General features: G+C 36.1%; 1 protein-coding gene across 3 annotated transcripts in view; it reads right to left on the bottom strand.

Moving 5' to 3' along the window:
* The window catches only part of LOC125052907, a 64,363-nt gene that overhangs the window by 2,141 nt on the left and 48,395 nt on the right, over positions 1–13,827 (bottom strand). For 2 of the 3 annotated variants that reach the window (XM_047653984.1, XM_047653985.1), the window contains exons 18-34: positions 12,958–13,799; positions 11,991–12,874; positions 11,537–11,916; positions 11,289–11,454; positions 10,940–11,191; positions 10,312–10,853; positions 10,013–10,225; positions 9,670–9,825; positions 8,850–8,991; positions 8,462–8,533; positions 7,722–7,912; positions 6,906–7,079; positions 6,123–6,299; positions 5,433–5,594; positions 3,249–3,373; positions 1,696–1,846; positions 123–321 (exon numbers count right to left, since the gene is read on the bottom strand). In XM_047653984.1, coding sequence (XP_047509940.1) covers positions 123–321; positions 1,696–1,846; positions 3,249–3,373; positions 5,433–5,594; positions 6,123–6,299; positions 6,906–7,079; positions 7,722–7,912; positions 8,462–8,533; positions 8,850–8,991; positions 9,670–9,825; positions 10,013–10,225; positions 10,312–10,853; positions 10,940–11,191; positions 11,289–11,454; positions 11,537–11,916; positions 11,991–12,874; positions 12,958–13,799 — 4,828 coding nt within the window. The remainder of the gene's footprint in view (positions 1–122; positions 322–1,695; positions 1,847–3,248; positions 3,374–5,432; positions 5,595–6,122; positions 6,300–6,905; positions 7,080–7,721; positions 7,913–8,461; positions 8,534–8,849; positions 8,992–9,669; positions 9,826–10,012; positions 10,226–10,311; positions 10,854–10,939; positions 11,192–11,288; positions 11,455–11,536; positions 11,917–11,990; positions 12,875–12,957; positions 13,800–13,827) is intronic. The other variant, XM_047653986.1, reaches the window with a different exon arrangement.

The raw sequence follows: 13,827 nt of genomic DNA, 5'->3' as shown, positions 1-13,827 counted from the left end.
GAAATTCCTGTCGAAAAGTGATTTTCTGGTCTGATAATAAACCATATATAGTCTGTAATATTTAAAAAAAATTTACCTACGACTGTCAGATCTACTAAAGAGTAAATGATAATCGATCTTACCTAACGCAGATCATCCATACAAGCAGCACTAAGAATATGATGAATATAACTCCTCCCGCAACTCCACTAGCAATGTATGCGAACTCGCTCTTCTCCCGGCAATGTCTGCCCGTGAATGAACCCGCGCACCTGCACGACGGCTCACCTCTTGCATCCTTTACACATTCACCACCGTTGTCGCAGAAGTCGATACAAACATCTGAAATTATAGAAGCATATTTAAACTGTAATTATCCCTGACAAATTAAAATGAGAGACATTTGTGCATTATTAAGCTCTAAAAGGGACTTTTTAAATTCGTCATATTTAAGCAAATTTTTTAAAATATTTATTAGGCCATGCCTGCTGCGATACTGTAGATTTTACGACACAAATTGCGAAATTACTAATATATTATAGAAACTACTTTCGTGAAACTGATATCACATGCATGCCACTAATTTCGTAAAATAATTCCGGCTTTAGGGTGAGTTTTAGAAAAGAAAATTAGCGCGAGCTAATAAGGGAGTTTCAATACAGATTTAACGTACGAAATCATACTAAGCGTTAAGTCATATTTTTGAATGTTAGCAACACTAAGGTGGTGTGATCTTACTATTACAAAACTGTTTAGATTAACCAAACAAAAAAATCAAAATCGTTATATCAGTAGCAGAAAAACTAAATAAATAAATACACACAACACATTACATGTTTGAACTAACAAACTGAAAGCATAGAATAACATTTTAGCAAGTTTAAATGGTTGTGGAATAAATAATTGAGGTACAAAGGTATTTGGGTTGAAAGGTTCCCGAATGATTATCGCGTGTTGATATGCCAACATGGGTATTTAATTAACTGAAATTCCATCCAAGTACAGGGTTTAGAGTTTCAATATATTTAATAGGATGAAGTATTGAGAGAGTTATAGCTGTCTTCAAACCAATTGTAGTTGTATTTGAGTTTGAAAGTTCGGAACTGAAATTTGCAAGACCAGATTTCTAGTTATAATTGGTGTGGTTTTAATTAATTAATGTACCATCAAATAATATATGTAGTTTATATATTTATTACAGCGATTTAAGAGGGCAAACGTTTAAAAAAAACTTGGTTGAACGTGGGAACAAACGATGTACCAGAAGCTTTTTTTCGAACTATTTTCATAAAAGTTAAAGATAAGAGCTGACGAACGTACTGCACATTCTAAATGTTTTGTAACTAAAATCTGTGTATATATATATATATAAACGTAATTACATATATTGGTACGAGATTATTTATTTATTTATAAAAGCTTGCCCACGCTCGGCACACTTATACTTTGGTACGAGAAAATTAAACAAAAGATTTATTGTAACAAACACCTATAGGCAAACATAACAAACACGAAGAAATAAAAAACTAAAAATTAAATTATAAAAACTAAAGGAATATGGATTTCAAAGTGTGAGGAGAGCAACTATAGATATCCAGACCTAGCTGATAATCGTAACAGAATGCTCAATCTGGATATCGGTGAGTTTTCGTCAAATCGCGTTCTTCTGAAAGGAGGGACAAAGGGGATAGAATACCTAAAGTATATTTTTTTTACCTGTACAAACTTTTCCAGTTCCGTTGAATCCAGGCTTACATTGGCAATGGAACTCATTAGTTTCCTGTACGAGCAGGCAATACGCGTTAAGGTCACAATGCATTTCCGGTCCATTCATGTCACAAGGATTTGTGCATTCTGCTAGTGATACCTGTGGAAAAGAAAGTATATAATATAAACATATTTTATACGATAATCATAACAGTGTTGGCCTAGTGGCTTTAGCGTGGGACCGTCAACCCGTCGCGAAGAAATCACCGAGGTCACTTTTCTTTGCGCGCATTTAACATTCGTACAGTGAAGGAACACATCGTGAGGACACCAACATATCATATTATATCTAAAAAACGACCACGCGTGTCAGGCCCAGAAGGCTGATTATTAACTTTTAAGAAACAGATTCAGACACCTTAGGCTGATACTCTTCTAATGTTAGGTTATAGCGCGGTTAGAATTACTGACATTTTGTATTACTTTACACGTATCTTATCAATCGATGTATTTTCAAACGATTTTTGTTTTGGTTTGCCGGGAATGTGAACGTAGATGTTCAAGTGAACACGTAAAGTATCCAAATAGGGTAATAACTCCATTCCTTTTCATAATTACAAAGAAGAATGTAAAAGTAAACATATTAAAACCTTTAGAAACTGGATTGATAGTATTTTACTGAATATCTGCAGACGTCTGAGATTAATCTTTAATCAGCTGGGCATTCGAGTGAATACTACGAGACTTTCTTAATGAGAGATCTAGGTAAAGATATTCTTGTTGAAACAGATAATATTGCGTGAGTCGTGCCTGTTCAAGCAGAAACTATTGTTACGTCAACATTGTGCTGTAATTAAAAGATATTGTGGAATAAGCTTAAAATCTCAAATAGGTTTGCAGACTCGTAGATAAATCGTCCTTATAATGGCTGAAATCAAATAAAAAGCCACGAAACACGTCTCAAGACGCACTTTAGTCTTATCTCAAGATGTTATAATTCGTAAAAACATCGTTGGATCGTGACTCTTGGTATAAGTTTACTTATAGCTAGAATACTTTACTAGAAAAATCTACAGAATAGAAAGGCTTGAAAATTAATAAATTATTATTTCGCTTCATAAAATCAAAAAAATGACTAAAATTGACAATTATATGTTAGGTGAACCTACAATGATAAAATTACTTTTTTCCCTAAAACCGAGGAATTACGGAACTTTAATATAGGTATTAAAGTATGTATATTGTATGTTTATTGCCTCCATAACTTAGTTGGTTAGTTTTTAATTTATACAAATCATTAATATTTCAAATGGGTAATTTAAAAATTGTGATAAATTTTGTCTGTGGAGTGGAGTGAACAGTTCCTCAAAGCTGAAGAGAGGATCTTGTCCAGTCTAACGACTGACTGGCCGACCCGAAGGCCCTAGTCGCTAAGTCGAGAAGTTGTATATCCTTAATCGGAATAACTTCCTTAGAGCGTTTCAGGGTATGACGTCATCGCAGTTATTGTAGCCATACAATATGTGCCGTATCCACTTAGACTTTATAACATATATACTTACAGCGCCTGCCTCCTTTGTGCTGGTATTGATTGGACAATCGATACAGGTTGTTTGTTGGGTCTCAGACTGGTAGGTACCCTTCTTGCAGAGAATGCAGGTGTTGAGAGTCACGTTCAGGAATGTACCTGAAAGTGTTTAAAATTAATAACTACTAGCTGACCTGGCTAACTTCGTTCCGCCCTACAACCTTATAATATCGTTGTTACTTTAATTTAACTTAGTTTAGGATTTCATTAATGTTTAGTATTACATTAATACAACTCTTTTGCAAATACAAAAATGTTTTATTGCTTGCCATTGCGAAAGAAGAATGGCAGTTTTACACATTAGGCATCTTCTCTCTAGCGTCAATATGGCGATACTGCATGTTAAGCACTTTCTAATATCCAACATCTTTTGATCAGGATCAAAGCATGGTTATGCATCTCCTCATTCACCTCAAGATCGGAATTTCTTGAACTGACACGAATTCGACGTAAAATGATGCGTAGTTTTGTCAACAGATGGCACCATATGGTTTTTGCATTCGTAAAATTAATTTATTTATTTATTGTTATTCGATAACTTATCCGATATTTTATTATATATGCTTATTCTGCTATTCGGGACGGAAACAAATCCAACAAATCAAAAACCATGGCAATCGGTCCAACCGTTCTCGAGTTATAAGTGTTGTAACAAACACGACTTTCTTTTATATATATAGATTTTAATAACTAATATTATAAAATTCGATTCAACATGTTTTCAAATATTTATATTAATCTATTGTCTTTTAAATGTAAAACTAAAAGTAGTATTTTGGAGAAGGCCTTCAACTGGGGAGGGGTTCTTGCAAACGAAGTTGAAGTTGGATATTATTTGACTTACTTATATATACAAATATATATAGACAAAAATATACTTATATAGACAAAAATTTGTGTAATCTTATTTTAAAACTTATAGAACATTAGATTAGTTTAATTTGATTTTGCAAGAAAATAAAGGCTTTTTATTTTATTTTTATAATACGAAATGAAATCTATCTTCTACGATTGTACATTATATATTACGAATATTATATATTGTAACCTATTTGCATTTGTGCCCTAAGCCTATTCTATTTCGAGTTTAATTAACTAATGTATCTTTAGACGAAGCATGGACTCAAAATAATTCAGACGTAACAATAAATAATTAACCAAACTGAATAAGTGCAAACTGTTTATCCAATTAAAATGTTGGCATCCACTTTTCATTAATTATGCACAAACCCGCTTTGTATTTAACTAGCCCTTTATAATATTATAACTAAAGTACTGAAACATTGATTAATAAGTTTTCACACACTGATTTTAACGCTACCAAATGCTTAAATTTTTTCCGCGTGAATAATTGTGAATATGGTTTTAAAGGCCGGCAACAAGCCTTCTGGCAATAAGAGTTCCCATGGGTATCACTTAACGTCAAATGATGGAGGCACGTTTGCCCACTGTTACAAATGCTTTACTACGATTGTTTACGTTTTAAATATTGTCTTCAATATGTATAGATTTAGCATGAACGGACAGTCGATTAACACCGTGTATCCTGTTTCTATTACTTTAATTTGATTTTCCATGGATGGTTTGTTTGTTGGAGATAAAGAAAACACTTCTTTACCGGATTGAAGTTATGTATACTGATGCTGTGATACTTTTTGACATTCAACACCTTTTGTCTTCAGTCACCGTGACAACGCACGCTGTAAAGCACGCGAAACATCGGAAAAATTTAAAATTGTGTAAAATAATCGTAGATTTATATCTAATAATACATAACTTCAATCCGGTAAAAAAGTGTTTTCTTTTAAATGTGTAAAAGTTTATGTCAATAAAAGACAATACTATGTTGGAGATAATTTACGGAAATATTTTACTCATTCATGTGCTCAAAAGATCTTGTTAATAATCATATAGAGTTTGTATAAGCTACTTGGTACAATCAAATTAATCTTTATACACTAAAAATAACTAAAAAGCCTCTTCTGCTAACTACTTAATAACTATCATGAACGCTTGTTCTTTGAAGGCTTTATCTAATGTAAAGTAAAATTTGCAATATTGCCGTTCCCTAGCGGTACGAATTATTAGATCCGCTTTGAATTTAGTATTTCGAAAAGTATTACGTTTACAATGCAATACGCATATTACAAATACTTACCAGGTTTACAGACAGGCAGTGAGCATTGGTCAGGCAAAGCGGCGCCGACTTGTGGAGTAGTGGTGCCAGAAGGACAGGAGACACAGGCCGCACCTGCGCCGCTTGCTCTCCAGGTACCACGAGGACATGGCTCACAACCACCTTCGTTGCTTAGCTGTTCGCCTGGTACATAAATATTTAAATATGTGATTAGGCAAAAACAACTCACTTCAAACCTGTTTTTATCGAACATAAACACTTTAATAAGTCGTTTAGTAACATAATTAAAAAGTAATTACGTTGTATATTTTAACTTTAATTTGTAGTACTAACAAATAATAAATTATAAAGAAAAAAACAAACTTTAAGTTTCGGAATTCTAAAAATTCAATTACAACGTACGTAACGTATTTTGAAGCGGTATTTATATTGCATTTTCAATTGAAAAATATTGCGAACATATAAAGTTAGAAATTGGAACGCGAAGGTAGAGAATAATGCGATCAGACATTTCTTTTGTTTCCTTGGCACAAGTTGACGCCAAGAAAGTCTTCGTTATAAAATAAACACACAAAACGCAAGTTTATTTCACAAGTGATAATTTATGGTTTAATTTTTGAATATTCCTCTTCTAACCTTTAATATAAGTTTAGTATTTTTTATTTCGTATAAGAATTTAAATAACTTTATTCGAACAAAGTCTACGTTTACCTGAAGGACAATCATCCCGACATTCAGCTGCGGACACAGCCTCCGTGGCCCTTGTAGTTTGCCCCCTGGGACAAGCGATACACGCAAAAGCACCCTCTCTAGGCTGGTACGAGCCGTGACCGCAAGGCCTGCATAATTCTGCCTCAGCGTCGTAGTATTTCCCGGCAGCGCACCTCTCTGCAAACGGGAAATTTAACACTTGTAATTACGAAACCGAATACTGTTACGTGTTGGAGGATTGTTTTAACCAGCTGTGTTTTGGGAGTTCTACGTTAAATTTCGCTGCGTAAAAGATATCTATAAGAACTAGACTATATAAAATAATAAAAAGAAACACCTTGCTTGCCATTTGGGAGTGAACAGAGAATGAAACTATATGTATGAAAATTATAAAGAGCTCTATTTTTTAGTATTGCAGATGAATGACCATACTATCTATCTTATCAAAACATGGACAATGCAACAGGTAAAATAAAAGTACTGAATGAGCATAAAAACAAAAGATTGCCTGAAGTCACCACAAATAAGGCAGAGTAAAAAGTCATTATTTATTTTAATATTTTGTTCTGTAATCCAAACAACCACGTATGATTTGTTGTTATCGTAACGTAATATCAGGTTACTTAACTATATATATTGTATAGTTAAGTAACCAGATATTAATTAAACAACTACGCTTTCGCTGGATACAGTTTACGGAATTAAACCTTCTCGCAGTAAAACTAAATCTAACATAATTTCTCACATATTACAATATATTTTTATAAATGGATGATCGCATACCTTTACAATCTGCGGCACTTCTAGCTCCAGTTGCTTGGGTGACACCTGGTTGACCGGCGATCGAAGGACATGAGGTACATTGCAGCTGCCCTGCTTCTGATTGATAGGTTCCAGAAGGACAAGGCTGACAGGTGTCACTTGCCGCGTCCAGGTATGTTCCCACGGCGCACGCGACTGTGAAGAAATTGTATGATATATTGACTCTTTCATTATTTCTTTTATCACCACCTCTTTGTCAGCAAAAGCTGTCCAATTGTTTTCAAAGGAAAATATGTAAAGTCGTAAAATATTATATATGTTTCCGTTTCTCATTTCAAAAGTCAAAAATCATTTATTCATATAACACAATGTACACTTATGAACGTCAAAAAAAGAAATATACATTAAATGCTTCTAATTTTACATTTACTACTAGTTGTCAAATTGAGAACGGAAGAGAAGAATTGGCAATAAACACTCCGCCACTCTTTTTAATCGGCAAGTTTTTTGTTTGTAAGGAGCTGCAACCATTACACCATGTCCCACATGACATATTAAGTAATAATAAAAAAAAAATGTTTATAGGTAGTGGCGTTTAACCCAAGTTCCTGGATGTGGCATCATTAACATTCCAACACAGAAAGCACATTTACTAATTGACCGTCTACCAGTAGAAACATGAAAGATAATATCCAAATTGAAAAATACACCAGCTCGTACTCTATTCCGTTAGATATGATGATGAGATAGGATAGGATGATGAGATAGGATAGGATGATGAGATAGGATAGGATGATGAGATAGGATAAAGGATTTTTAATTCAATGGTGAACTTACCACAATCGGGAGCCGTAACAACTTGTCCCATCGGACACGCGTAGTCGGATTCCAATTTCAAACTGGCTGGATCAGGCACTGTATTCGGTAATATGCTTCGAACATCAAACTGTTCGTCTTCCAGAATCAATTTCTCCAATAGTTTTTTAACCGTCGATCTTTCGTTGTTACCGTTGTGGATAACCGGGTCGCTGCAAGTGGAATATACGGTTCTAAGTAACCTGTTAGCTCGCTTGAATATATTCAATTAAGCTTTCCACAGGTTGGTTTAACAGCTAGTTAAATATATTAACTTAATGAATAATATTGTTCCTCTTGAATAGGTTTAATAAGCCGACATCACGACAGTAAAATATTGTCTTATCATAAGTATATACCTATAATATGTTGAGAATTAGTTCCCCTATGTTTTTCTCATTATAAGCGAAATTGTTTCTCTATGAACGAGCATTTTAAATTGACCTTGGACCTAAATAACGTTTCCTATTAACGTCAATACTATATAATATAATAGGGGCTATATTTTGTTTGTTGTAAACAGTTTAAAAAAAAACGAAATTTTAACTGACACAAGTATTTTTTTACTTAAAAGGGTTCCCAAATCTTACACAATAATAAACACATTTTTATTTATTTATCTTATCTCGTATTAACTTTATGTCGAAAATGGGCTAGCTGTTTCCTCAACCTATGGGTTTAATCAACATAGATGGTGCGGAGTGCATAAATGTGCAACTTACTTTATGGCCGGGAACGAGATCTCGATGCTATACGTGTCTCCAGCTTGCCGTCCCTCTCGGTTGCTTCGAGTCCTATGTGCCACAGAATACATGCAATAGTGAATCAGAGACATGCTTAGATAAATCACGACTAAGATAGTAAAAGTACGTCTGAGGAAAGTGCACTCATTTCACTGATTTACTCATAAAGGATTTCTTCCTAATCCTGTATTAGTACATCAATTATATACAAGTGCGATCCATGCTCAAGCAGCAGGATTTAAAGATGAAATTCCTATTCTACCATTAAAGATATGATCATATTCTACTTGTTTCTACCCCCACACCACTATAACTCCCCATTTATAATACTAATTAGTGGTAATTTTAACTATAATATAAAACTCACTCTTCAACCGGGATGATGGCATCGAGAACGTAAGTATCTTCAGTTTTGACTGACGGTTGAGTGGATATCTGTCGAGTTTGTCGCACATTGCCACGGTGGTCACATTTCACGTTGATATCTAATTCTTTGCATTCCCGTGTTCCTGTAAATGCGTAAATTGGATGAGTTTTACAAGAAATGGATTTTTTTTATCATGAAACAGATTCAGAAATGTGAGGCCCAGACCTAAAGAGGCTGTAGCGCCACTGTTTTTTTTTTACAAGATATTTCCCTAAGAGGTCAGACAATGTTCGTTAACGTGGGATTTAAGTTAGGTCCGACAGCGGGTATTGTCCCTGGAGAGGACTTTAAATAATGCAATAAGTAAAACGTAAAATAAAAAAATGGTTTTTAAATAATGCAGATAACTAATTTTAATAAACGGTTCAACTGGCCGTGGCCTTCAAGGGCACAGGCGCTAATTGAAGATTTAAGATGGTGCCTTGTAGATAGTACCGGTGACACCAGAGCTGGTGCTTTCCTCGCTCAACGAATAAGTATCGCAATTTAGAAATGCTGCCAGCATTAAAGGTACACAAGGACCAAACTTTTTAAATTGTCTATTTATCAATTTATTATTATTATTAATACTACTACCTCGGTTAAGAATACTCTTAATACTTTATATTTGTATGTTTGAAATAGATGTGAATAAATAATTCCATTTATAAAATAATAATAATGCGTTGTGTAGTCTTCAGATAGCTACGAGTAATAGTAGGATAGTGCACCAGACTAGGCCTTAATTGGGCACAAAATAGTTTATCAAATAAATACGTACCATCTACTGCGTAAGAACAGAAGTTCCAGTCCCTGTTGAGTTGGTTGATGGCACTGCGCACCTTTTGTCTTAGCACTCCCTGTCCTGCGTCGTTACACAGTACCGAACTTGGGAAAAGCATCGAAATCTTGAAGACACGTTGCGCAGGCGAGGCAGCTAAAGTGTTTGAATCGTAGATTAGTCATTACATTATAAATAATTATAAGTTATTTCTACACTGCTATTTTATAGGAAATTCCATACATTTAATTTAATTTCACAAATCCGCATACTTATTTGCATATCAATATCATATAAGAAAGATCATAACTAAATAAAACATTAATTGTTATTAATTACTTACGAGAACATGCTGGGTATACGAGAGGAAGTGTTGGGTCATTAGTGGGTCGCCAGAAACCTTCAGCACCACAAGTATAGAACGGTGGCACGGGTTGTGAGAATTTGAGTCCTTCACGACACGCTATGTCGCACACCTTGAACTGCCCACCAGCGCCCCAATCGCGGCAAGATTGGTAACCGCCCAAAGGATCCGGGAGAGGAGGACAGAATTCCGCTGAAAAAAATCATTATTAATCAGTTATACAATCATAGTGAAAACAGAGTCACAGAACAATGCCGAGATATTAGTACAATACTTACATAAAACAGTTACTTTGAATGTGCAAGTAGCGGCATTACCAGCGGCGTCGTACGCAATGTATGCGATATCGTAGGATCCCCATGCCAAATTATATCCTGGTTTATGTCCTGACTTTTCAACTACTTTCACTACACCTATATTGTCACTGAACACGGGCGTATCCCAATTAACTAACGTAGATCCATTCTTAGCAATAACCCATAAATCACCCGGACAGCGATCAGCTCTGGGAGGTTCTTTGTCTACTTGGAGTTGTTGACATTTTGGCCCACCAAAACCGTTTGGACATACCCTCTGTCCACAATGAGATGGAACTATTCTTTCAACTCCTCCTACTATATCATCATATCCAGCCCATGTCAGAACCAAGTTACTGTATAGAACGGGTTCCGATCTGCAATCACGGACTTGTTTTTGTACTTCATTTGTTACATCAAGTGCTCGGTTCCAGATTTGTACTTTAGTCAGGTATCCTTGGAAACCAGACTCGGTGTATGCCTTTGGATTGTCCGATTGAGGTTTTCCTAAAGTCACCCACATGCTGAAATTACAAAAATAAATTAAATATACAACAAAAAGTGTTTATTATATAAAGTATGTTTTTATGTTGTGAAAACAAAAACTTACTATTGAGGCAAATTTCGTCCGCTACCATATCCTTCAAATTTACTAGCGATTAATCCTTCTGTGATGAGTGTTAGTTCTCCACCATTATTTCCATCCCATACCAAGGCCACATGGTGCCATTGGCCATCATTTACTGTTGCGAATTCACCAAAACTGAGATATACATCTTGTAACTCTGGGAATATCGATACTTGGACACCGCTTGAGTGAATTTGAATTATTGTTCGTCTGTTCAGAGCAATGTGTGAGTTACTGAAAATGAAAATTTAGAAAACGAATTCAAATCAAATTTTAAGTGTCTGAAATATATATAATCTTTTTTTGTAATTGTAATTATCGGTTGCACTACCTCACTCCGTAAGCGCTGAAGAAAATTCCACCTTCATCTTGCTGTGTATATTGTACCCACATAGCTATAGTCAGACTATCAGCTGATCCCGTGTCTATTGGTACTACTTGCGCTGCACTCGAACGTAAAGGATCGCTAAAGTACATATCATAGTCTACGCTTATTGCTGAAAATATATGTTTAATTAGTTTTTCACATAATACATCGATTAACTCGACGGCTTATATGAATAAGTAATATATGCTTACTTTTTCTGCAATCATCACCCGTTACATTAAATGGACACTGACAGTAGAAACGTCCAGGCAAATCGATACATGTCGCCGAAGGTGGGCATGAATTTTCTTTACAGTCAATGATATCTTCGTCACAATTTTTCCCTGTAAAACCTGGTGTGCACGTACAGGAATAGCCTTCACCCTCATCAACGCACGTCGCTCCGTTCTGACATAACCCAGCCTCACAAGCGTCATACTCATATTGACATCCAACGCCTGTGTAATCTTGAGAGCATGTACAGTTTAATCCTGAACCGAAATCTTGACATTTGCCACCATGCATACATGGGCTTCCAATACAGCGCTCTGGAGCAGTCTCACATTGCTTTCCATCAGTTCCACTGGGGCATCTAAAAATGAAACAAAATCGTTAGATAGGGTGTTGATATGCATGATATATCTGTTAATGATCGTAATTACTTACACACAGAAGAAGTCTTGGAATAAATCAATACATTTAGCGTTATTTTGACAAGGAAGGTTGACACAAGTTCCTATATCCTTTTCGCAACGTTTTCCGGTCCAACCCGAAGGACAGACGCATTTGTAGTCTCCGACATCATCTTTGCATGATCCGCCATTAAAGCATGGATTTGACTCACAGTCATCAATGTTTATTTCACACATTTCTCCAGTGAATCCTTCACGACATTGGCACTTGTATTTATTGTCGAGATCAACGCACTTCTCCGTTCCAATCGGGCTGCATGGCTCAGTTAAGCATTCATCAATTTCACTCTCACATTGCAGTCCTATAAATCCTGGTCGGCATTTGCATATGAATCCATCTAATTGATCCACACAAGTTGCACCGTTTTGGCAAGGATCAGATGCGCAGTCATCGATTGTATGTTGACAACGTTTTCCAGTATATCCAGCTTCACAACTGCACGTAAAGTCATCTATTCCATCAATACACCGACCGCCGTTCTCGCATGCAGATATAACACATTCGTTAATGTTAATATCACAGGAAGGTCCCGTCCAGCCTGGATCACAAACGCATTTATGAATGAAGAGTTTATCGACGCAGACTCCGTGCTTACATGGTTCATTAGAACATAAGTCGATCTTTTCATGACAGCGTTTTCCTGTAAATCCTGGAGGGCAGAAGCAACTAAAATCATTCACTAAATCTGTACATGGAGCTCCTAGAAGGCAGGGTTTTTCCGAACAATCGTCTGTGTTGATTTCACAAAGCTGTCCTTCCCACCCAGGAAGGCATTCGCATTTGTATCTGCCTTGTTGCAACGCAGAACACGAAGCACCATTCTTGCAAGGGTTTCCATTTGCGGAACAGGGATCGATCTGTAAATAAAAAATATTATTAAATAATTCACATTGTCATGAACACGTATATTGCAGTTTCGGTTATATAAGGGAAATCATACCGTGATATCACAATCAATACCGGTGTAGCCGGATCGGCACAGACATGTAAAGTTATTGTATCCCGGTTCGTCCTTGCACATAGCACGTTCTGGACAAGTATCATTTCTGCAGTCAGATCTTTCTTCTTGACAATTAATTCCACCATATCCAGTTGGACAAGAGCATCGATATCCTTGCGGTAAGTCAATACAAGTTCCACCATTGTAGCAAGGTTGACTAGCACATTCATCAATGTCTATTTCACATCTACGTCCCGAAAATCCGGCTGGACAGTAACATTGTACACCATGACCTTTAGGTACACACAGACCACCATGTTGACAAGCGCTATTCGAACACTCAACAGGTATACATTCTTCTAATCCAGTTGCACCAGTTCCTACAGTTTTCATGTTTGTTGGACATTCCATACAAAGCGATTGACCTATTAAATTCTGGTAGAAATTTCTTGGGCATTGAGAGCATGGTGCTAAACCAGTTGGCGAATAAGTTCCAGGGGCACATTTAGCTCTGCATTTATCTCTACCAGGTGCAGCCGGTTGGTAGGTATATGTGTTCACAGGACAAGCCTGGCAGTCTTTAAAACCTCCTAGAGGAGGTTCGGGTGTGTAGCTGTTTCTCGGACATTCCAAACAAGGTACAAGTCCCGTTGGTGAATATGTACCGTATCCACAAACAGGTACACAATCTGATAGATCTTTCGAGCCTTCTTCCCTGGTGAACGTACCTTGAGGACATTTAAGACATGACCCTTGTCGTGCTTGATTTTGGAAGAATCCTCGAGGACACATTGTACAACTCTTTTGCTTCTCGCCAGCAAATGTACCAGCTGGACAGTGCACTGAAATGAAAAAGAAACTATAAGACAT

This window comes from Pieris napi, chromosome 10, assembly GCF_905475465.1.
Source record: "Pieris napi chromosome 10, ilPieNapi1.2, whole genome shotgun sequence".
Lineage (NCBI taxonomy): Eukaryota > Metazoa > Arthropoda > Insecta > Lepidoptera > Pieridae > Pieris > Pieris napi.
The sequence above is the reverse complement of the archived record's forward strand: the minus strand, read 5'-3'. Positions and strand labels throughout refer to the sequence as shown.